Source organism: Scyliorhinus torazame, chromosome 17 (assembly GCF_047496885.1).
Source record: "Scyliorhinus torazame isolate Kashiwa2021f chromosome 17, sScyTor2.1, whole genome shotgun sequence".
Classification (NCBI taxonomy): domain Eukaryota; kingdom Metazoa; phylum Chordata; class Chondrichthyes; order Carcharhiniformes; family Scyliorhinidae; genus Scyliorhinus; species Scyliorhinus torazame.
The window spans coordinates 13,675,285-13,700,190 of NC_092723.1; the positions used below are offsets into that span (position 1 = coordinate 13,675,285).

Here is a 24,906-nt window from a genome sequence, read left to right on the forward strand (position 1 = left end):
ACCCAGGAAGGGCAATTGGATCCTGGACACTGAGAGGAGAAGCTGTGAGCTGCTGTCTTTCTCTCTCTCTCTTTTTCCAGAAATGTTGCCTTCCAACTGTTTTGAGTTTCTGTTGAATTTGCAGTGAAAACCGTTACAGACTGAAAGCAAAAACCACAAATCGAAGGCCGGGATTGATGAAAGGTGCACTGGGAGATGCCCTTCTGAAAAATAGACTTCTATCCTTTTTATCTTTCTTCACATCTCTTTCCCATCTGTGTGTGTCTGTCTTGTGTGTGTGTAGAGGGTGGGGCTAGTTAACGGGGGGCGGGGAGTGAAGGAATTAGATAATAGTTAACCCGTTGTATTTGCTGCATATTCACTCAAGTTATCAATCAAAATGAACTGTGTTTAAATTTACAAACCTGGGACGAAATGCTCCGGTTTCAGCGCGATGTCCGCCGACTGGCGCCAAATCGGCGCAAATCAGTCGGGCATCGCGCCGCCCCAAAGGTGCGGAATGCTCCGCATCATGGGGGCCGAGCCCCAACCTTAAGGGGCTAGGCCGGCGCCAGACTAATTTCCGCCCTGCCAGCTGGCGGGAAAGGCCTTTGGTGCCCCGCCAGCTGGCGCGGAAATGACATCTCCGGGCGGCGCATGCACGGGAGCATTAGCGGCCGCTGACGGCATTCCCGCGCATGCGCAGTGGAGGGAGTCTCTTCCGCCTCCGCCATGGTGGAGACCGTGGCAAAGGCGGAAGGAAAAGAGTGCCCCCACGGCACAGGCCCGCCCGCGGATCGGTGGGCCCCGATCGCAGGCCAGTCCACCGTGTGGGCACCCCCCCAGGGCCAGATCTCCCCGTGCCCCCCCCCAAGGACTCCGGAGCCCACCCGCGCCGCCTTGTCCCGCCGGTAAGGTCGGTGGTTTATCTACGCCGGCGGGACAGGCATTTTAGCGGCGGGACTTCGGCCCATCCGTGTCGGAGAATCGCGGGGGGTGCCCGCCAACCGGTGCCGGAGAATTCGGCAACCGGCGGGGGCGGGATTCACGCCAGCCCCCGGCGATTCTCCGACCCGGCGAGGGGTGGAAGAATCTCGCCCCTGGTGACTGTAGTGATTGGGCAGGCAGAGACCAATGGCTTCGGGTATTTTCTGAGAATTAATTTGTAAATTTTAATTGTGTTGCGACTCCGGGTCAAGTGGCGCTGGAATTGACTAGCCAAGGGTGTCATAACAATGAAATGTCAAATTCAGCAGTAACCAGTAGAATCGTAGAATTTTAGAACATTCCTGCACAGAAAGAGGCAATTTAGTCCACCTTGCTGATTAGCTAGCGACTGGTACCCATAATGTATTTCTCTACCTGCCATTGTACATGTTGATGATGTCAATTGAGGGCCAATAATTATGGTGCCAATTGTGTAGAGGAGAAAGCTCATTCTGCATTGTGTGTGCCCATGGTGCCCTGTTTGAGTGTTTCTGGGTGCCCGCTGTGTAATGCTACCAGTCTGCTTTGAGTTTTCCCATGGTTCCCATTGTGTACACACGTAGCACCCATTGAATGCACCAAGCCCTTTGAATTCTGGTTGCCAATTGGACACAACCTGTTCAAACAAAATGCCCATTGTTTGCCCAACCATGCTCACTCATCGTTGGCACTGGAACAATGACCTTTGGAGGGGGAGCAATGCAAATAGGGCTGGAAGGGGGCACAGTGAGAGTGAGGCCAAGGTTGGAGCCAAGAACAAGGATGAGACAAGTAGGGCAATGATAGGTCTGTGCGGAGTCTGCACGTTCTCCCCGTGTCTGCGTGGGTTTCCTGCGGGTGCTCCGGTTACCGCCCGCAGTCCAAGATGTGCAGGTTAGGTGGATTGGTTTACTAAATTTCCCCTATGTGGGGTTACGGGGATAGGGTAGGGATTGGGCCTGGGTGGGCCGTTCTTTCAGAGGGTCAGTGCAGACTCGGTTGGCCGAATGGCCTCCCATCTGCACTGTAGGGATTCTAAGATTCAATGAAAATTAAGTCTTTCCGTTCTGTCGCTGTATGATTTTATATATGAAAGGGTGCTTTCTGTCCTTTTGTCCCAACACCAAGTTGCCCATCATGGGAATTTTATAAGACAGGTCAGCACGATTTTCATTGTTTGAAAAATCAAAACTTCATTCAGTGCCGGCCAATGAAGTTCCAGATTTGACTCCTGGGGCGCGATTCTCCGACCCTCCACCGGGTCGGAGAATCGCCGGGGGCTGGCGTGAATCCCGCCCCCGCCGTGTCCCAAATTTTCCGCCACCAGAGATTCGGCGGGGGCGGGAATCGCGCCGCGCCGGTCGGCGGGGGCGGGAATCACGCCGGTCCGGTCCCACCCCCGGCAATTCTCCGGCCCGCGATGGGCCGAAGTCCCGTCGCTGTCCCCCCCATCAGACCCCCTTCTGAGATCCCGACTAGATCCCCCCCCCCAGAGATTCCCATCAGAGACACCTATCAGAGACCCCAATCAAAGACCCCCAACAGAGACTCCCAGAGACCCCCATCAAAGACCCCTAACAGAGACTCGCAGAGACCCCCATCAAAGACCCCTAACAGAGATTCCCATTTGAAAGCTGAAGAGCAGTCCAAGTGCTGGAGTTAAAAATAACTGCATTTTCACTTACCCTTCACTAACTTCTGCTGCCGCAGACAAAAGTGTTTAAAGCAGCAGCAGTTACAAGTGTCAGTGGCTTCCTCAAAAGCCAAGTATACTTCAAAGGCTTCAAATCCCTTGACAGCCTTTGAAATGCAAATCTTCCATTCAATTTCACACAACAATACATTGCATTAGCCAATGATTGCCAGTTTTCTTATGCCAGGGACAAGTACTTTGTGGATTGTTGATCAATCTTTGCCTTCATGCTTGAATGCATCTCAGTTACCCTGTTTTGATGTTACCCTCAATGTTTATAAACACTTTTGCAATGATTGACAATTCCTCACCACTTCAAAAGCAGTTAAGTGCTTTCTGCTGTGAAAAACGGAGTGATCACTGATGGGGATCTAATGGGGGTCTCTGGTGGAGCTCTCTGATGGGAGGTCCTAATGAGGGGTCATTGATGGGGGGTCTGATGGGGGGTCTGATTGGGGTCTCTGTTGGGTGGTCTCTTCTGGGGGGGGGTCTGATGGAGATCCTTGATGGGGAGTCTCTGATGGGGGTCTCTGATGGAAGTCTCTGATGGGTTCTCTGATGGGACAGCGGCAGGAACAGAGAATCCTGCCCACCTTTTCTGAAAATAAAAAGAGAGAGGCTGTTGTCGAGGCTGTTCATCAGGATAGATGCAAGAATACCAAATTTCAAAGGGAGTAACAGTTTATTTTTTCAGCAATGTGCAGGTTCTGAAGCACCAGGTTCACTTCATTGGCACCTCCAGATTGATACCCAGTCATAAAGCCCACAAACTTTATGAACCAGGTATTGGATCAATGAAAAAAAATGATTGAGTCAAAACCTGAAATACAAGACAAATATTTGTGTGGACAATCTACCAAGTCAGATTGTTGAGTGAATCTGCCACTCAGTTTAATTGAAACAGATTGAATACATGTCCAGTGTATTTGTCTCAGATACGTAGCAAGGAGAGGAGGCTGGTATTGTCTCAGATACGTAGCAAGGAGAGGAGTGATGGTGGTCTACTGACTATCTGAGAAGGTCCATGATGGTGGAGGAGCCTATGGAGAGTATTGCAAAGCTGGCTGCGAATCACTGAAGAAAAGAGAGCAGGAGAGATGGAAGGAGAAAGATTAACAACGAATGTTCCTATGACAGAGCAACAACTTACGTTTTTATAGCACCTTTTTGAGCTTCTGAGGTGAAGACGTTTAGCAAGGGAATTGCAGAGCTTAGAGCCCAAGTGGCTGAAGGCACAGATACTAGTGTTGGAGCGGTGAAGATTGGCAATGCACAGGCAGCCACCATTAACAGAGGGCAGAGATCTCAGAAGGGCTGGACTAGGTTACAAAGATAGGGAGAGGTGAGGCTATGGGAGGATTTGAAGACATTGATGAGGCATTGGCGGACTCGGGAACCAATTAAGTCAGCAAACTCAGAATCAACAGGAATGAAATGACTGAACAGGAATGAAAGAAAAGGCATTAATCCACTGGAATAAACAGCTTCACTGAAATATTGGACAGGATCAATTTGTTTCCCATGGTACCAGCCCAAGCTGGATACGCTGCACTGAAGTTGTGATAGTGACAGGTTTTAATCAGATGATTTCTTCAATTGCTCATTCAGTTTCATAGTTCCCTGGCTTGTCTTCACACCAACGAGCCTCTCTCACTAAATTTCTTCAACACCTGGAGAAATATACAAGGAAGTGTGATGAGACCTTGGAATTGGCAATTAAGGTTCCTCTCCATTCGTTATCTGTCAGTTACCACTTGGAGACTGATGCTACTCCCTTTCATAGTTCATAGTTCATAGAATTTACAGTGCAGAAGGAGGCTATTCGGCCCATCGAGTCTGCACCGGCCCTTGGAAAGAACACCCTACTTAATCCCACACGTCCACCCTATCCCCCGTAACCCCACCTAACCATTTTTCCTTAAACGTTGGTCTATAAAGATGAACGGACTAATGGCAACTGCTTCACAGCACTTCTCAATGTCGTGCCATTTCCAAGTGCCAATTTGATGTTCAATTAAGTGCTGTTTACATGTTCTGTGCCCCCTTGCAAATTGGAAACGGCTTTGAAATTGTGTTGCAGAAACCCGACAGCAAACAGAGAGGAAGGGTTAGATTGAAAACCCTGGCAGGGAGTAGGGTAAAACAACACACCAGCTAGTTTGCTAAATCGCCCGTTCCCAGCAGTGTGTTTACGAATACAAACTCTAGCTAGGCTGACACCTCAAGACAGTACATAGGGAGTGCCAGGCTGTAGAATGGGACTCCCATTGCATGAGAGGCTCAGCCAAAACCCTGTCTGTTCTTGCAGGTGGATGTAAGTGATTTAATGGTACGTTTCAGGAAGCGCAGGAGTGGTATTCTGGTACAAACTTAAAATACAACAGATGCTTGAAATCTAAACCAAGCACAGAAAATAGGGGGAATACTCAGCAGGTCAGGCAGTCTCAATGGAGAGAGAAACAGAGTTAACATTTCATGTTGATCACCTTCATTACAATCCCAGACCAGACCTCAAAAATGGCTAGGATACTGGACCGAAACTCCAATGTTTTAATTTATTTGTATGACTGTGCAGAAAGAATACTCACTCCAGGAGTGATTGCACAGAAAAATAGGGATTTGGTGTTTAAAACAAAACTTTATTATCAACACAATTTTAAACTCTTTAACATCACACCCAAAAATAGCTTGCAATTACCCCTTAAACATTACTACTCAATACAGTGAATAGAATACCCTTAATTACTATCTCTATTTCCAATGAAACAATAAGAAAAGAAAAAAAAACATACTGCTCTCAATCCCTCCCACATTCCAATGGCACAGAGTAATACTTCCTTTCCAGAACAGATATGGCTCCTGTTAGAACCCCTGCAGTCTCTGGCTGGATGTCTTCAAAAAGCTGTTTCAGGTGGTTTGTTTCAGCTTTTTCCTTGTCCTCTGACAAGTCTGCTCTGTTTTAAATACTATTACTCTTTGTTTTAACTATCCTACTGTGAGATGTCACTGTGGTCTGACAGGATAGCCAAATCAGACCTCAACTAAAAAGGTTTTCTCAAAATGTCTGAATAGCTTAACTCTACCCAACAATGACATCATCCCCCAAGCTGAAAAACAAATTAACTCCCCAAGCTGAAAACACATTAACTCCACAGGGACTCCCCCTAATCTAGTCAATCAACAATGCATGAGCTCAGGCCTTCCACTCTGGTCAATTTAATCTCTGGCTCTAAAAGCTTTCTGGTCTTGCAAAACAAGATTATCTTTAAAAACATGACTAATGCAGTTTAACACACTCTAACCCAGGCTTTTAACCCTTAAACTGCCAAATGTTTATAATCCAATATATCTAAAATCCTGCATTCGTCACACCTTTCATCAGAACGGATGTCAGTCCTTTCGTCAACCCGAAATATGAACTCTACTTATCTCTTCGTAGACCTGCTGAGTAGCTCCAATGTTTTCTGAGTTCTTTGGGTATCTGGCCAACATTTATACCTCAACCAACTTCATTTCAATTGATTGTATTGCCATGGATCACATTGCTATTTATGGGATCTTGCTGTGTGCACATTGGCTGGTTTTGTTTTTCTATATTTCGACTGTAGCTATATATTAAAAGTACTTCACTGGCTGTAAATAGTCCAGAGATTCTGAAAAGTGCAATATAATTGTGCGACCAGGCAGCATGCGGCACAGTGGTTAGCACTGGGACTGCGGCACTGAGGACTCGGGTTTGAATCCCGGCTCTGGGTCACTGTCCGTGTGGAGTTTGCACATTCTCCCCATGTCTGCATGGGTTTCACCCCCCACAACCCAAAGATGTGCAGGGTAAGGTGGATTGGCCGCGCTAAATTGCCCCTTAATTGGAGAAAAAATTATTGGTTACTCTAAATTTATAAAAAAAATAAATGAATAACTGTGCGGCCAGATGGTCAATGGCCTGAATCGTAGATCCGGCACAGAATTGACACTTTAAACTAAACCACAGCCTGCAGCCCGCAACCCGGCCTGATGGGAATTTTGACAGGCCAAGTTCAAATACGCTGGTCAGCGACAGGCAGGCCAGGGCAGGTCTGGACTCTCCTGCAGATGGAGATTGGAGATAATCAGATCTATTCAAATAATGTTGTGTTTTCCTCCGATTCGGTCAGACTTTCTGGCACTTCAGATTCCTGCCATTACCTTATATGGAGTAGGGATACGTGCGGACAACGCACCTGTAGGTGGACCCATGGGGGAGGTTCTTGGCATCCTGCAGATTGTGAATTAGCAACTCCGTTGGGTCTTGCAACCCCCGCCCAGTGACTTCAGTGGCTGAAGGTCAGAGAATATTCTGAAAGGGCGTGAAGAGGAGGATAATTTGGGATAGTAACTGTTTGTGAACATTTATTGAACATTGTCGTATTGGGTGTTCTGCTACACAGACGAACCAACACGGTTGCAGATGGTACAACTCTGTTTTATTACTATCAATAACAACATCTGTAAACTTATGACTGTGGTTCGTTCTTTACCCTTTAACCTGTGGACCCAGCCCTTACACTATCTTAGAGAGGCACTCAGCACATGGTGTATGTCTGAGTGGCACGCTGTGAGCTCTGTGCCCTGAGCTGTCTCCTGCTGGAATGAACGGGAACTGTGGTGTTCCCCGTTTTATAGTGCGTGTGCTCTTGCTTGTGATTGGCTGTGATGTTGCGTGTGTGTTGATTGGTCCATTGATCTGTCCATCAGTGTGTATGTGTGTTTGCATCATGATGTTTATCTGAATATCATGACAAACATGTGAATAAATTTGGGTTAAATCGCAAACCTGTTTTTCTCCTTTGTTCATCTTGAAAATAAGGGAACCTGGGTGAAATGTTTTACTAATAAACTGGTCAAAGTGTCCGATAATCTACAGATAACAATTGCAAGTTTAGTCTTTCTTTATCTGACTCCTGGGAGTGCAGGCATAGCTTTTTACCTTTGTCTCGCATTCTCTATAATAAGTACACACAACCCAACATGTGTAAATAAAGGTTATTGTAGAGTGCTACTTTGAGCTCCAATAAATATTGTTGCTTTGAATCTTGTCGATGGTTATTAAGTGGCTTGCAAGGCAGCAATGGTCTCTGACTATGAAAATAGATTGGTTTTCCACGTCCTCAGTAAAATATCCTGTTCTACTGACATTATGAAGATAATAAACTATACAAAAGACAGAGCTTGTGAAAGGTGATTTGAAAAATCTTCCACCAGGGATGTAAATCATTTAAAGTATTGTCGCATACATACTTTCTTGAAGCAAACTTGTAACACACATTAGGATTCTACAGTACTGAGGAAATTCAGGGGAGCTGGGAAATTCAGTTTTGGAAATGATTGCTCATTCGATTTGTATTGATGAATATTTTACCTTCAGCTAACACCACTAGAGGGGCACTTCGCATTGAAAAGGATTACAGGTCGCAACCAAATATCTTATTCAAAGAAATGGCACCTTCTACAACGTGGCACTCTTTTAAAGTATTGTCTTAAAGTGTTGGTCTAGATTATGAGTTTCTGAAGTGGAACAAGGTTCCTCACTCAAAGATTGATGTAAAAAGTCTCCAGGATGCGAGCCAAATTTAACCCTTTTCCAAAACCACTAAAATAGATTATCTGGTCACTTACCTCATCACTGTTTGAAGGACCTTGCTGTGCACAAATTGAGTGCTGTGTTTCCGACATTACAATAATGTCTGCACTTTACAAAAATATTTAATTGCGTGTAAAGTGCATGGGAACACCCTGGAGTCATGAAAGGTGCTATATAAGGGGCTGGTTTAGCACAGTGGGCTAAACCACTGGCTTGCAATGCAGAACAAGGCCAGGAGCGTTCAATTCCTGTACCGGCCTCCCCAAACAGGCGTCGGAATGTGGCGACTAGGGGCTTTTCACAGTAGCTTCATTGAAGCCAACCTGTGACAATAAGCGATTATTATTATTATTATTATTATTATAAATGCAGGCCCTTCTTCCTTTCTTTTCTTTCCCTTCTCAATGTATGGTTTTGTGGTAGCGGGCCGAAATTGGGGGTTGGGAGAGGGGGAAGAGGAGCATTTGTCCATTTAGATGTTGCACTCCAAGGCACCTTCAACAGGACCAAACAAACTCAGGACTTCGACAACCTAGAGGAACATGGGCAGCAAATGGTGAATGCCATCACTTGCCAATTCCCCTCCAAATCACGCGCTATATTGACTTGGAAATATATCAGCCGCTCCTTCACTGTCGCTGGGTCAAAGTCCTGGAACTCCTTCCCCAACAGCACAGTGGGTGTACCTACACCACATGGACTGCAGCGGCTCAAGAAGGTGGCTCACCCGCCACCTTATCACGAGCAATAAATGTTGCTTTTGCCAGCGATGCTCAAGAATGAATAAAAGAACTGCGTGACCTGCAATTAGATTCTAAAGATGAGAAGACAGTGTACTAATCCGCTGTTAAAACCCCTAACTGGTGATCTCCAGAAGCTGGTGCCAGCTTGTGTTCTCTACATTTCATTTAGTTGTCAATGTTGGACTTTAAAATAATTGCCCACCTCCTTCCTTAGATTGAAATTTGTTTAAAACTTCTGCGGGGGAGTAGCTTTAATATTAATATTGATGATGCACATCAATGAGACATTGGATTAACATTCCTGGTAGGCGTGTAGCAGAATATAATCAAGCTGACTATTATATTGAATAAATGTGTCTCCTTTAATGATAGCCACAAATATAATTTTGACTGTATTAAGTCACAGTTAAAAGCAACTCACAGTTCTTACTTACCTACATGTTATTGAGGACTGTCCTGCTAAACCTTAACAGGTCCCCTTCATGAATATGCATCAGAAATATTAACATTACACGCACACACAGAATCTTACATTTAAAGTAGAAAAGGAATTCTTTATAGCTACGCTGATCGTGAATGCAGATTAATACTGAAGCCAATCTTTTTTGGATGAAACTAACGCTGATGCATTTAACTGGGAGTATTTCCTTTGAGAAACATTCGCAGCCATGGAGCAGAGAGCACAGAGGCCGGAATTCTCTGGCTTTTGGGATTCTCTGTTCCCACCGGCAGCGCGCCCCCTGCCCGCGGGTTTCCCGGCGGCAAGGGGTGGCTCGAATGGGAAAATTGGACAAGAGGCGGGAGTAGAGAATCCCGTCGACAGTGGACGGTGTGCCGCCACTCGGAGAGGGATTTTAATCCACTCAAACCCATCCACTCGTCAAGAGTGGAAATCAAGGGCAGCATGGCGGCGTAGTGGTTGGCATTGCTGCCTCACGGCGCCGAGGCCAGAGGTTCGATCCCAGCTCTGGGTCACTGTCCGTGTGGAGTTTGCACATTCTCCCCATGTTTGCGCGGGTTTCGCCCCCACAACCCAAAGATGTGCAGGGTACATAGAACATACAGTGCAGAGGGTAGGTGGATTGTCCACGTTAAATTGCCCCCTCAATTGGAAAAATGAATTGGGTACTCTAAATTAAACAAAAAAGAGTGGAAGTCATGCCCAAATCCCAATGGGCATTCGGGGAACACATCACTGCAAAGGACAGGTGACGGAAAACACATCACTTGGCATGACTGACAAAAGTCTCACATGAGAGTGACTAAGGTTTTTCAGGCAATGAAGAAAATGCAATTCAACTTCCCTCCAAAGTATTTCCCCCAACTTCTTATCAGCTGCGGTGGTCACGTCACACGGTAAACAATCCGACAAACTCCTTAAAACAACAACTTTATAGAAAACAAACACAAAATGAAAGGATAGAACTGAGGAGTGACTTACCATGCTGAATCTGGGGAATGTGAAGATTAATCCCAGGACAGGAACATTGGAAAGAAATTCTGATACAAGCGGGAGAGTGCTCCTGGGAAAACAGTTGCACATTGCAATTAAATGCATTTGAAAGTACATCTTTTGTGTTCACATCTTCTTGAAAAATATTTCTATTGTTCTCATTCTCCAGATTTGGGTGTCATTCGGAAGATCTTTGGTGCCCGTAAGTTATCCTGAGTGGTACAAATGGACTAACTTTGGAGGGCCGAACTGTATCCCGTCTTGGTCCCCTTATTTGATGAGGGATGTAGTTGCATTAGACGCAGTTCAGAGGAGATTGATTCCAGACATTATCAGGGTGGTACGGTGGTTGGTGCTGCTGCCTCACAGCGCCAGGGACCCGGAATCTATTCTGGCCTTGAGTGACTGTGTGGAGTTTGCACCTTCTCCCCGTGTGTTTCCTCCGGGTGCTCTAGTTTCCTCCCACGGTCCAAAGTTGTGCAGGTTAGGTGGGTTGGCCATGCTAATCTTTCCTCATAAGTCTGTCTTGCTGTCCCAGGAATCAGTCTGGTAACCTTCGCTGCACTCCCTCTAAAGCAAGAACATCCTTCCTCAGATAAGGAGAGCAAAACTGCACACAATATGCCAAGTGTGACCTCACCAAGGCCCTGTATAATTCCTGCAAGACATCCCTGCTCCTGTCCTCGACTCCTCTCGCTATGAAGGCCAACATACCATTTGCCTTCTTTACCGCCTGCTGCACCTGCACGCTTACCTTCAGTGACTGGCGTACCAGGACACCCAGGTCTTGTTGCACATTCCCCTCTCCTAATTATGGCCTTTCAGATAATAGTCTGCCTTCCCGTTTTTGCTACCAAAGTGGATAACCTCGCACTGATCCAAATTATACTGCATCTGCCATGTAACTCACTCAACTTGTGCAAATCACACTGAAGGATCTCTGTATCCTCCTCACAGCTCGCCCTCCCACCCAACTTTGTGTCATCTACAAATTTGGGGATATTACATTTCATTCCCTCATCGAAATCATTACTATATATTGTGAATGGCTGGGGCCCCAGCACCGATCCCTGTGGTATTCCAATAGTCACTGCCTGCCATTTGGAAAAATGCCTGTTGCTTCCTCCTCTTCCTCAAAGGTGGGCAGGTTAGGTGGATTGGCCATGCTAAATTGCCCCTAAGTGTCCAAACCCAGGGTTACTGGGTTACGGGAATAGGGCAGGGTTACTGGGTTATGGGGTTAGGGCAGGGCAATGGGCCTAGGGGGGGGTGCTCTTTCAGAGGATCAGTGCACACCCGATGGGCCAAATGGCCTCCTTCTGCGCTGTAGGGATTCTATGATTTCCTGTCTGCAAACCGGTTTTCTATCCATTTCAAGACATTACCCCCAATCCCATGCATTTTAATTTTACACACTAATCTCTGATGTGGGATTTGTCCAAAGCCTCCTGAAAATCCAAAAGTGAGAAATACATTTGAAAAAATGGTTTCAAAAATGTCTAACAACGAACTACCAGTGGAAATAGGAGTCCAAATGTTTTATTGTTCCCATTCTGGGCTTGGGGGGGGTTGACTGATTTGCAGGGACATAAACCTCGTCATTAACAACGTACTCACATTCTTAAGCACTCTCGTAATTAAATTTAGCTCAGTGGGCTAGACAGCTGGTTTGTAATGCAGAACAAAGCCAGCAGCACGGTTCAATTCCCGTGCCAGCTTACCCGAACAGGCGCCGGAATGTGGCAACTAGGGGCTTTTCACAGTAACTTCATACTTGAGGGCTGGTTTAGCACAGGGCTAAATAGCTGGCTTTTAAAGCAGACCAAGGCAGGCCAGCAGCACGGTTCAATTCCCGTACCAGCCTCCCCGAACAGGCCTCGGAATGTGGCGACTAGGGGCTTTTCACAGTAACTTCATTTGAAGCCTACTTGCGACAATAAGCGATTTTCAATTAATGGGGAAATGCAACAGATTGATGCCACCTACAAGGAGACCAATGGTGAGCTGCTGCTTTCTGGAGACTAACTGCGGAGCTGCACGTATTGTCCTGCAAGTTGTGGAGGTTCACAAGCCTTTGTCGATCCAACCGAACCATTTATAAGACATCCCGACCCAAGCATTTTAAACCAAAGTGGGCCTTACTTGAAAAGTATAAAACATCCGTAGCTTTCGCACAGCATGCCAACTGCAGGCCACCGGAGCAGAATGAGCAGAATCCCAGCCAGGAAGAAACTTGAGCCTTTCACCTTCTGCCTCTGGAAGAAGAATCGAAACGTGTTCCACAGCCCAGTGATGAAGGGAAGGCCGGACACAAAGAGAATCTGACGAAGGGAGAAGAAAAGCAAATAGCTGGAGTATCGTGCGCAATTCTGGGCGTCACACTTGTTTCGAATCACTAGTTTTCAGAGCCCAGCTTCTTCATCAGGTGAGTGGAGGAGTGATGAAGGAGCTGGGCTCCGAAAGCTAGTGATTTGAAACAAACCTGTTGGATTTTAACCTGGTGTTGCAAGACTTCTTACTGTGCTCACCCCAGTCCAATGGCAGCATCTCCACATCACACTTTAGAAAGGCCATGAAAGTTTTGGAAAGGATGTTGCAAAGATTTACTGGAATGTTTCCAGTGGTCAGAGATGTTAATTACGTGGATAGAGTGGAAACGCTGAGGGTTAGTTTGCTGAGAGCAGAGAAGGCGGAGAGGAGATTTGATGGAGATGCTTAGAATCTCAACGAGTAAATAAGAGTAAATAGTGAAAAATTGCTTCCAGGGTTTCTAGGTCGGGGGGGGCGGCCTGGGTGGGGAGAGGGGGGCTCCTTCACCGGGGGGGGGGGGGGGGGCTCCGGTGGGGTCTGGCCCGCGATCGGGGCCCAATCGGCGGGCCAGCCTCTCACCCCCCCCCCGGGCCTACCTTCTGGCGCGGCCGGCCCCTGAACACCGACGCCATGTTGAGTCGGGGCCGGCGTGCTGAAGACATCCCCCGCGCATGCGTGGGTTGGCGCGGCGCCCATTTGCCGCCGGGAAAGGAGGCTGGAGCAGCGTGAACCGCTCCAGCGCCGTGCTGGCCCCCAATCGGTCGTACCCGAGCCCGGTTCGCGCCGTTGTGAAACGCGACGGCGTTCACGACAACGCGAACACTTGGGCTCCATATTGGAGAATCGCTCCCAAAATTTTGGCATTTCCTTACACTGTCAGTGACCAGTATATTTGTGTCAGAGGGATGCGTTTTCTGACCCTCACAGTGAGAATCCTAATTAAATTTAAAATGCAATGTCTCCCTAGCACGGTTCACATGCGTGAATATTAGATGCAAATGCATGTAAAGGAATATATCGCAACTATTAATTATCTCAGTCTCTTTTGTGGCAGGCCTGTAGGCTTTTAGATGGAGGTAATGCTTCAAAGTTAAAGTGGACGTCTGATCACGCAAAGTAAGCTGCGAGGCTTCTTGCTGTTTAATTTCCCAGAGATTGGTTCTCAGCTGAACTTGAAGCTGGAACGGGTTGAGGGGAGTCCTTCTCCCGCTTGCTGTTGGATGATTTGCACCTTGGATGATTTGCAGTTTGTTTGATGGTTTTCTCGGAACTCTCTGGGCACGATTTTCCCAGTGTGTCCCGCCCGGCTCCGTGGGTGAACCCGGGAGAGCCCCACATTGGGCTCAAGGCAAAGCCTTGAGAAAGTCATCTGACCCGCGGCGCCCAACGCGACCTGGATCACGCCCTTGTTCAACACTCCGTATTCACCCAGTGCCCAAGAGTCAACAGCCATGGATGTCAGGTCCCAATCAAGTGCTGTTTAGCACTGCTTTCCACAATCAGGCATGATGGCATCTCGGGGTGTTTGGGGGGGGGGGGGGTCTTGCAAGCCATTGAAATCACCTGGGTGGTCAGGGAGAGGGCAGAGTAGTACCCTGGTACTCCCCCTAGCACCCCTGAGTCTTGGCACTGCCAGCCTGGCACCCTGGCAGTGCCAACAGTCCCCGCCCTCGTCCAGGTCTCAATGTTTAAATAAGCCTTACTGCTCATTTAAATACCCGGGTAGCGGGTCACTCACCAGCTGAGCCTGGAAGACCGTTTAGTTAAGAACCGGCCCACACAAACATGGGACAGTTGCGACAGTACCTTGGGGAGGATGGAGGAGGTCTCCAATCATTGGAGACACCTGGGTGGTCAGGGACAGGGCAGGGTAGCACCCTGGCACTCCCCTGGCACCTGGGCACTATGGCACTGTCAGCCTCGCACCCTGGCAGTGACATCTGGGATAACTCTGCTGCTTATCTTCAATACAGAACCACGGGAATGTTTCAATATTCCCTCTGTGTCGATGTAGATTTTTGCCCTCAAGCCCTGGAGTGTGATCTCAACCAAGAATGTTGCATTGCACTTGAGAGGTGAGGGTGCGACCAACTGAGACCAGTTGACATTGCGAACTAGGATTGTTCTCAGGGTAGTGAAGGTAATTTAATGATTTAATAGTGGTGTTCCAAGTCACGTGGGGGTGGATTCACCGCCGCCCGTGCCGGCAGCGAGATTCGTAATCGGGTGGAGAATTGAGCTTTGGGCTAGAAACGGAATTGGCGCCCATTGCGATGCTCCTGTCCCTCGTTGATGTCGGAAGCGAGGTGCACGCCCTGCGCTAGCAGCCCCATGTAAGGTACGCGGTACATACTCGTGCGACTCGGCCATCGTTGTCTACCTCATACGCTGCAGGAAAGGATGTCCTGAAGTGTGGTACATTGGCGAGACCATGCAGACGCTGCGACAACGAATGAACGGACATCACGCGACAATCACCAGGCAGGAATGTTCCCTTCCAGTCGGGGAACACGTCAGCAGTCTAGGGCATTCAGCCTCTGATCTCCGGGTAAGCGTTCTCCAAGGCGGCCTTCAGGACGCGCGACAATGCAGAATCGCCGAGCAGAAACTTATAGCCAAGTTCCGCACACATGAGTGCGGCCTCAACCGGGACCTGGGATTCATGTCGCATTACATTCATCCCTCACCATCTGGCCTGCGAAATCCTACCAACTGTCCTGGCTTGACACAATTCACTCCTCTTTAACCTGGGGTTACCCCATTTCTGGATCTGTAAAGATTTAATCACCTGCTAATGCTCGCATTCCAAGCATCTTTGAATCTGTCTATATATATGTTTCTGGAACATACCTCTTCATTCACCTGAGGATGGAGCAGCGCTCCGAAAGCTAGTGACATCGAAACAAACCCGTGGGACTTTAACCTGGTGTTGTAAGACTTCGTACTGTGCTCACCCCAGTCCAACGCCGGCATCTCCACATCATGAGCCCCATGTAAAACCGCGATCTGCATGGATTTAATTACGATTAACGGGCTGGAATCCCGATGCTCCACCCCTCCCAGGAGGGAGTCACGTGGGCGTGAATTAGTGGAAGTATTTATGAGCGGGGTCCAGGGACCATGGCTGTTGAGGAGCAGCAAGAATGTATGGGAACTCTCCAAACCTTTTCAGGTTTGGTGGAGGGCATATGCCTGGATCTCGGGGAGTAGCAGGGAACGACTTGGTGGCAGATGTGTGGACTCGGGGTGTCCCCCCTCGGGTTCAGGGTGCCTTGGTTGAGACCCCTGTTGCTGCATTAATTCATTTAAACCCAACCCCTAGCTGCAACTGACAGGGTCCTGGCTGTTGAGACTGCTGACAGTATCCTGTATACGCTCAGAGTGCTTCTGGTCATGTGGAAATCCACCCAGGCTACCCCCCTGGAAACCCCCATACCCCAGCAGTGTAATCAAGGGGCGAGGTATGGCCATGCTCAATCGCCAGCCCACCAGGTTTTGCCACTCCTCAGTATACCCCTCAGAAGCGCCGCCCCACAGCAGAGGAAGCAGGGGATTAGCAGAGCTCACCTCAAACAACGGACACATGCACCGCGGCTGTTGGAACCCTCCCTGGCACACACCGTCTCTCAGAGTAAAAGCCTCATGACGATCACAAGGTGGCTCCGAGGCGTTTCTGTCTGCCGTGCCCCTGATCCCGTCCATCTCGCCTCGACCAGGAAAGCTGACCAGCTCCCTGTCGCAACCTGTGTGTTAAACACAGGACCCACATCACACTGCAGCTGAAGTGCCAGCAAATGCCCACATCCCTCGCTCACCCCCGTCTGTACGATCTGCCCGCATGCCAGATCTTAACGAGAAGACTATAGGCTGCACATTTTGACCGTCTCCACCACACAACTGGCTGGCCACCCTCCTGGCAGGATTACATAAGGTCCACCTGTGCCAAATGGTACAGCTGGCACTGGGTTTGGATGAGGACACCCGTTCCCAGTGGCTGTCAAGGTGACGGTTGCCCTGAATATTTATGCCCCTGGCTCATTCCAGGGCTCGAGTAGGGACCTGTCTGGAATCTCGCAAACGTCCGCACATAGGTGCATCTGCGCTGTAACAGATGGCCGATGTGTCGGGGCATTGGACTATATCACTTTCAACTTGGACCTTTGAGGCCCTCCCTTGGGTGAGGGGTTGGCTATTTGGTGACAAGGCTTACCCGCTGAGATCATGGCTAATGATGCCTGTGTGGAGGCCCCAGTCCAAGGCAGAGGACCGTTATAGCGATGCTCACACAGCAACCAGGAGCATCATCAAGCAGCGTATCGGGGTCCTGAAGATGCACTTCCGATGCCTGGACCACTCTGGTGAGACGCACCACTGTGGCCCGACAGGGCCTTGAGTACTGTGGTAGTCTGCTACGTCCTTCATAACATTGTGTAGCAGCAGAGTGACATGCTGGAGGAGGAGGAAGAACGGCAGGCCTCACCTGTGGAGGTGGATGAGGAAGGTGTCCCAGAGGATCCGGGCGTGGTGCCTAAACTGGCAAGGGGAGGCTGCCCAACGTGTGATCCAGGGCTGCGACACACGGGACAACCGCATCACCTCCCGATCTACCAACCAAGAGGCCTGGCCACCCACAGCTCCACTGCTCTGTCCCACCACCCCCCCCCCCCCCCACTTCAGACACCGCCCCCAATGCACGCAGCCTCTCCCTCAGTCCCTCCTCCCCTTCCCTCGCTCTCAGTCCTTCACTCCACCTCCGCCCTAGCCTTCCACTCCTTGGCACTACCTCCCCCCTCCCCCCTACGAGGGTAATACCAGCATTGCCACAGGGTGTTGGCCCTGCGTTGACAGTATCAGCAGGTCTTGTCCATGGGATGGAGGATAATGACAACACACTCTGAGATGAACTCTGCTGCTCCTCATTGTCTGACTCCTGTCTTTAGGACAACATACCACTGTCTGCCCGGGTGGTCTCTGAATGTGTGCTGACAATTCATTCTAATGGTTACAAATGTCTTGGACGGGGGGTGGGTTGCGGGAGATGGTGAACAGTTAGGGCTCACTCACTGGAGATAATGTTACACAAGGCGGACTCACACTGCCGTCCCCATGCTCAGCCACCTCCAGTGAGGGTGTAACCATGTGGGACATTCAGGTGTCATGGGCGCACTGCAGGAGACGACGTCATGGGCCCAGTCACGTTCCCCTCCCTCGGGGGGCTCGCTAGCCCCCGGGATACTCCATGGGATGGAGGTGAGGCCGGAGTGAACTCCGCATGCGCCACCCTCACCTGCCAGTCCTGGAGGCCGCCCTCGTCTGAGCCATGGTCTGGATGTTCTCAGCCATGACACACTGAGACTGGGGTATGTCCCTCAGCGAGTGAGCCATGCCCCTCTGCCTCGGTCATGTCCCTCTGTGCCTGTGACATGTCCCTCTGTGATTGGCCAAGGTCAGTCAGCTCCCGGCCAATGATTGCGATGCCCTTAACCATGACCCTTTGTGATTGGGCCAAGTTCTGGTGCAGCACAGCAATGTCCATGTGGGCCCGGGATGTGTCCAACTGTGACTGGGCTCCCCTGTACTGTGCCTCAGCCATGGACAGCACAGTGTGCCCCAAGCCTTGACGTCCTGACACATGGCCCTGATGTCTTGCCCCAGACTTTCCACCACGGACACCACCCTTTCAGGGTCTGGGGACGCTGCATTGTCGACACTATCTCCTGCACCTGAAGGTGGTGGGACACCTCCAGCTGGACTTGCAGGAGTTGGAAAGTTGCTGACACCCCCGCCTGTAGATTCTGGCTTTGCTTCCGCAGCGTGATGGAATGATATTTTCCCAAACCGTGACACTTCGCTGTGTGACAGCTGTTCCCTGGGTACGGGAAACCCTCTGACGATCCGTTCCCTGGGGTGTCGCTGCCTCCACCTGATGTGCTACAGCATGTGTGTGTAGAGCTCACCAGAGGGTGAGCCAGGAGCCTTATCAGTCACATGATCCACCGAGGTCATAGTCATTCCCGCCACTGGCCAATGGGATTTCCTATTGTAGCCACCCCACGCTGCTGGGAAACCCCAGGGCGGGGGTGCGTTGCTGGCGGGCTCCAAACGACAAAGAATTCACCCCAAACTATTACCACTGGCAGGAAGTAAGGATTCAGTAAGCAAAGGACTCACATTTATAACAAACCAAATCCATCTGGGAATTTCCACCAAACATTTTGGGCTCGATTCTCCGGTCCCGACGTTGAAATCGCATTCGGTGAATGGCTGGAGAATCCAAATTCCCGTTGAGATCGGGGGCGGCGCCGCTTTCGCGATATTCCACCCCCTCTAATGCGGCACATTCTGCAAGTACGCCGCGCCACGTATCGACGGTCTCCGATGTTCCGTCCCCGATGCGTGTGGTCTCATCCGTCAGGAGCTCGGAGTGGCGGTTGCGGACTCGGTCGGGGGAGGGCCAATCCGCAGGCGGGGGGGGGGGGGGGGACGACATTATTCGGGGCTGTGGGCACTGGGGGGGGGGCTGGTCCGAGGTGCCCGAGCCGGCCGAAGAGGGGACCAATTCGCGGGCAGGGGGGGGACATTATTCGGGGCTGGGGGCACTGGGGGGGTTGGGGGTGGGGGCTGGTCCGGGGTGCCCGAGCCGGCCGAAGAGGGGACCAATTCGCGGGCAGGGTCCGCGAGTGGCCTCCGCCATGAAACACGGCGCGCCTGCTGCAGGCCGCCGCCGTGCGCATACGCGACCACGGGCCCGGCAATTCTCCAGGCTGTATCGGCAGCTAGTGCCGGGTGCTGTACGCTGCCTCCCCGCTCGCTCCCAGCAAAACGGGGAATCGGTGGCCATTTTGCGCCAGTTTTCCTGGCGGAGTTCCCATGCCAGCCTGGGGACTTGGCCCCAAAATTGGAGAATCCAGCCTTTATAAAAATCCCTTCTGTTTTTAAATGCAGTGGAATATCAGGCCACCTCATTTAAAATATGAAATTAATCTGTAAAAGAATGGACACATGATTTAATCCAATAATCAATACAGCGATATATCTATTGTGGAATATATTTTATCTAACTCAGCATAGCCTAAATAACAGAAATAAAATTGGAATGAATCTCATCTTTGGTGTTCCATTTCACCTGGAATTCTGAACTTTTTCTGAGATCACTCATTTCTGCTCCACTCGAGACTGTTCTACAAACTGGGGGGCTGGTTTAGCACAGTGGGCTAAACAGCTGGCTTGTAACGCAGAACAAGGCCAGCAGCGCGGGTTCAATTCCCGTACTAGCCTCCCCGAACAGGCGGCGGAATGTGGCGACTAGGGGCTTTTCACAGTAACTTCATTTGAAGCCTACTTGTGACAATAAGCAATTATTATTATTAATAACTGTCAACTCCGAGAAGCCTCTCAATTCCTCAACTCCCACACGTACTTGTCAAAGAGAATACTCACATTTCCAAATGCAAGGAGAACTCTGTCAAAATACAAGAGGACACCAAACAGGAGGAAAAACACTCCGAATCCCATCAGTCCTGCTCCAATCCCTACAAGGATAAATCACATCAGTTTGAAAGACTCGCTCCCGCGTTTTTGAAACTCCACAGACACGTTTTCTTTTTAAAATTCAGTCACTTTCTACCGGAGACAAGGCATGCCCAGCCATCAATCAGCAGGCACAGAGCGGCAGGGTAGCAATCTGCACATTGAGCATATTTGCACAAAAAAAAATCATCCTTACAGATCGAGGAGCAGCCCAGTAAGGATGTCAACATGGAGTTATCAAAGAGTCATCGTAGTGCCATAGGTGGCAATAGCATCACAAATCTCTGGCCTGTTGGGAATTCCCTATAAATGAGGCCCCTTTCTTTCCATTGTTCTTGTGATCGGGCCGCCGATTCTGGCAAGCCCGGCATCGATTCTCCGTCTCCAGTTAACCTGGAAACCTGAAGTGGTGGTGGGACCTCGGTTTAGACAACTTTCCCATACCAGCCTCCCCGAACAGGCGCCGGAATGTGGCGACTAGGGGCTTTTCACAGTAACTGAATTGAAGCCTACTCGTGACAATAAGCGATTTTCATTTCACTTTGTTCTCATTGTCCTCCAACAACGGTGCTAGGTGAGGAGTTCTAGAATACTGAGCCAGCGGCCATGAAGGATTGATGATATAAAGCAACAGTAAGTTACATTTAACTAGCACCTTTAATATAATTAAATGCCCCAAGGTGCTTACAGGAGCATTATCAATACATCGGAGGTGTGTCAGAAGATGTAAGGACAGATGAACAAATGTTTGGATATAGAGATAGGTTTCAAGGAATGTCCTAAAGAATCATAGAGTCCTGACTGTGTAGGAGGGTCCATTTGGCCCATCGGGTCTGCACCGACCCTCCGAAAGAACACTCTATCCATGTGCACTCCACCATCCACCCCGCCCTATCCCCTAACCTAAGTTGCAAATCCCTGGACACTACGGGCAATTTAGCGCAGCCAATCCACCTAACCCACACAACTTCAGTCTGTGGGAGGAAACCGGAGCACCCGGGGGGGGGGGGAGAAACGTACAAACCCCACAAAGACTTCTATGAAACTGATCCCCTCGGCGCTCCATTGATTACAGTGACCAAAGGCCGGAATTGAACCCGCGTCCCTGGCGCTGTGAGGCAACAGTGCTGACCACTGCGCCACCGTGCCACTCACCGAAGGCGAGAATTGTAGCGACGTGGAGAGATTGAGGGAGGGAATACAAGTGATTCGGGCTCAGGTGGCAGATAGCACGGCCGCCAATGGCAGCGCGATTAAAATCGAAGATGCACGAGTGTCCAGACTTACTGAAGGCACCGAAGGCACGGCGGGGGGGGGGGGGGGGGGGGGGGGGGGTCCTTGGAAAGATTTGAAAACAGGGGTGTGAATCTTAAAACTAAAGAATTGTCAGACGAGAGGCCCATGTCCGAGGTGAGAGGGGAATAGACTTCGCTGCGACATGTCCTGTGCAGGCTGGCTGGTGACCTGGGAGTGGGAGGAAGGTGCGGAATTTGGAGATAGTGTTTCAATGGCTAGAATTTCATGCCCCCCCCACCCCCCCCCCCCGCCCCTCTCCCCCCCTCCCCTCCCCCCCCCCCCCCCTCCCCCACCACCACCCACCACGGCAGTGCTGTTTTCTTTAGCTGGACCGTAATATCCCGCACGGTGGGAGGGGCCATAATATCCTAGCCCGCGTATGAATCATAATTCAGGGGTCGGACATATCCAGCTGTCCCACTCGAATGTGGCTAATTTTGTTGATGTTGGAGAGGACAGGATTGGGGTTTGGACACCTCTACAGTCAAATAACTCACTGGCAGTTCACATCTTGGCTCAAGTAAGACTTGAGTGAAGTTCTGAAAGAGAGCCAATGGTACAGGCCTTAAACAGCCGCAGGTCGTTCCTCATGTTAGAATCAGAAAATGCAGGAGGAAGCGGGCGGGGACGGTGGGGGGGTGGGGGGGGGGAATAAATCTTTCAAAACCCAACATGCTTACGAATTGATGTGCCATCAATGAACGCACGACTTGTGGTCAACGTCACTGAGGCTTTAATATACTAAACAGAAAGCCTCCTGGCCTCTGATCCTGAACCTGATCAGAGGAGGAGACCAGCCACATTTATACATGAGCCCAAGGGGAGGGGCCACAGGTGGAGCCAGCAGGGACAAGCCCAGGCATGTAACAATACAATGCAATACAACACAGTGGTTTACCACACGAATCACACCACCTAGCGAAGCGCAAAACAGGTGGGGGTTTTCAAAGTTATTTTTTGGGATGTGGGCGTCGCTGGCAGGGCCAGCATTTGTTGCCCATCACTAATTGCCCTTGAAACGAGTGTCTCGCTCGGCCATTCGCCAGTTGAAGGCTGTGTGGGTCTGCAGGCCAGAGCTGGGCATTAGTGAAGCAGATGGGATTTGACAACAATCAATGATCACCACGACTGAGACCAGCTTTATATCCCAGATTTTATCAATTGAATTTCAAACTCCACGCGCTGCTCCTGTTTGATTGGAACCCACGCTGCCGGAATATTAGCCGCTGGATTGCCATCCTCTGACATTACCATCGCTCCTGCGCGGTGGAGCTTACAGTAGCAACATGTAGCTCTCTGTTCTTATGTTGGCCAATTCCGAGTTAAAAGTTCGAACCGGCAGATTGCCAGCTTACTGAGATCTGACTCTGAGCACAAATCAATATCTTTGGAGACATTCAGTCGTTGACAGATCTACAACAGCCCCCCCCACAACACCCCATGTGGACCGTACCTCTCCTGTGCCATTACTTACTCTGCGTGTCAGTCAAGGAAATCATTTTCTTTAAATCTATGGGTTTTTTTAAAGTGCAATTAATTCGCAATCCAAATCATGACTGCCTCCCAGATGCGTTTTGTCAATCGTTGTAAAATGTGACCCTTGGTCTGAATCATAAGTCTGATTTGATGCAGTAATGTCAGCAAACACAGCCCAAGGGATCGTGGGGAAAGTCCATTCCACTATCGCAAACGTATCAACTTCAATCATGCTTCTTAATTGTAATTCTTAATGCTGATCAGAAAACCAGCCTGGGGCATGCAGCCAGTGAGGAGATCTTTCCTAAAAGACAATGCGCACAAAATCCAGCCTTACTGTAACAAACCCAGCACAACCAGGAATACACATTACCAGCACAGATGGTCCATACAGTGCCCCAGGAACAATAGCAATTGGCTCGTTTACTCCCACCTGCTGTTATTTTAGAAGCAAAATCTGGGCCAATATTGGAATTTCTTCAACAATTCATCGTGAGGCCTCCCAAAGTGTGACAGCAGCCCAAAGGGACCTCTAGTGGTCAAAGGACAAAACTACTGTATTAATTGAGTTAAAACATGAAACCATTATAAAGAATTTAAATTAACATCAACATACGTTCTCACCGTTCCAGCCAGTATTAAGCTCAATGACTGGGAAAGCTATGGACCCCGACTGTGTGAGGGAGTTGAAGGCTGTACAGCTGTCGCTGAATTTAAGGTGAAGCTAAGAACAAAAAATACAGCGCAGGAACAGGCCCTTCGGCCCTCCGAGCCTGTACCGGTCATGATATCAACCTTGGCCAAAACCCTCAGCACTTCCTTGTGCCGTATCCCTCTATACCCATCCTATCCATGTGTTTGTCAAGATGCCTTTTGAATGCCGTTAATGTATCTGCTTCCACAACCTCCCCTGGCAACGCGTTCCAGGCACTCACCACCCTCTGCGTAAAAAAACCTAAGTCGGAGCATGAGGGAGAAAGGGATAGAAGGATTATGATGGATGCTGCACATGAAACATTTTAGTTTGGTTGGCTGGCCAGCTGGTTTGCGATGCAGAACAAGGCCTGTAGCGCGGGTTTGAATCCTGTACCTGCTGAGGTGTCTGTCTTCCCAACCTTGCCCCTCGCCTGAGGTGCGGCGATCCTCAGGTTAAATCACCACCAGTCAGCTCTCCCCCTCAAAGGGGAAAGCAGCCTATGGTCATCTGGGACTTGATTTACTATGGAGCATAAAGAGCAGCTGGAGGTATCTGGGCCACAGGCCTCTTTCTGCGATGTAAATGAGGTAACTATCTCTGGCCTTTGTGTCAGTTGGAGGAGCTAGCTTTCAGATGAGATGTTAAATCGAGGCCCCACCTGCCCTCTCAGGTGAATGTACAAGATCCCATGGCACTATTTTAAGGTAGATCGGAGGACTCAGCCCTGTGCGATGACCAAGAATTATCTCTCAATTCTCACCACTGGAAGGAGATTATCCGGTCACCAACACATAGCTGTTTGTGGGATCCTGCTGTGCACAGATTGGCGCTCATTTTTCCTAAATTACTGCCATAATTAAAACGGCTGTAACCTGCTTTGGGAGGTCCCAAGTGTCATAATATACATCAGTATATTATGGTGCAGACACACACACACTGATGGACATGCAGTGTGACCAATCAGCATACACAACACCGCAGCCAATCACCAGTGAGAGCACACGCACTATAAAGACAGGGGACAGGAGAGTTCCCGCTCATTCTAGTAGCAGCCAGCTTGGAGCACAGAGCTCACAGCCTGCAACACAGACATTCACCATGTGCTGAGTGCATCACCTGGTTAGGACTAGGCAAGGGTCAACA

At 49.6% G+C, this 24,906-nt stretch overlaps 1 protein-coding gene across 3 annotated transcripts; it reads right to left on the bottom strand.

The window, feature by feature from the left end:
* Nucleotides 1–3,301: 3,301 nt before the first annotated feature.
* On the bottom strand, nucleotides 3,302–23,518 carry LOC140393729 (vesicle transport protein GOT1B-like). 3 transcript variants are annotated; one of them, XM_072480056.1, is made up of 5 exons: nucleotides 23,500–23,518; nucleotides 20,205–20,296; nucleotides 12,597–12,775; nucleotides 10,443–10,524; nucleotides 3,302–4,308 (listed from the first exon to the last, which is right to left on the bottom strand). In XM_072480056.1, the coding sequence occupies exons 2-5, from the start codon at nucleotides 20,277–20,279 to the stop codon at nucleotides 4,270–4,272; spliced, it is 375 nt and encodes a 124-aa protein (XP_072336157.1). In that variant the 5' UTR covers nucleotides 20,280–20,296; nucleotides 23,500–23,518; the 3' UTR covers nucleotides 3,302–4,269. The 3 variants fall into 3 exon arrangements, with proteins under 3 accessions (XP_072336157.1, XP_072336156.1, XP_072336155.1); XM_072480055.1 differs by lacking the exon at nucleotides 23,500–23,518 and adding an exon at nucleotides 23,440–23,481; XM_072480054.1 differs by lacking the exon at nucleotides 23,500–23,518 and adding an exon at nucleotides 23,065–23,180.
* Nucleotides 23,519–24,906: the final 1,388 nt, after the last annotated feature.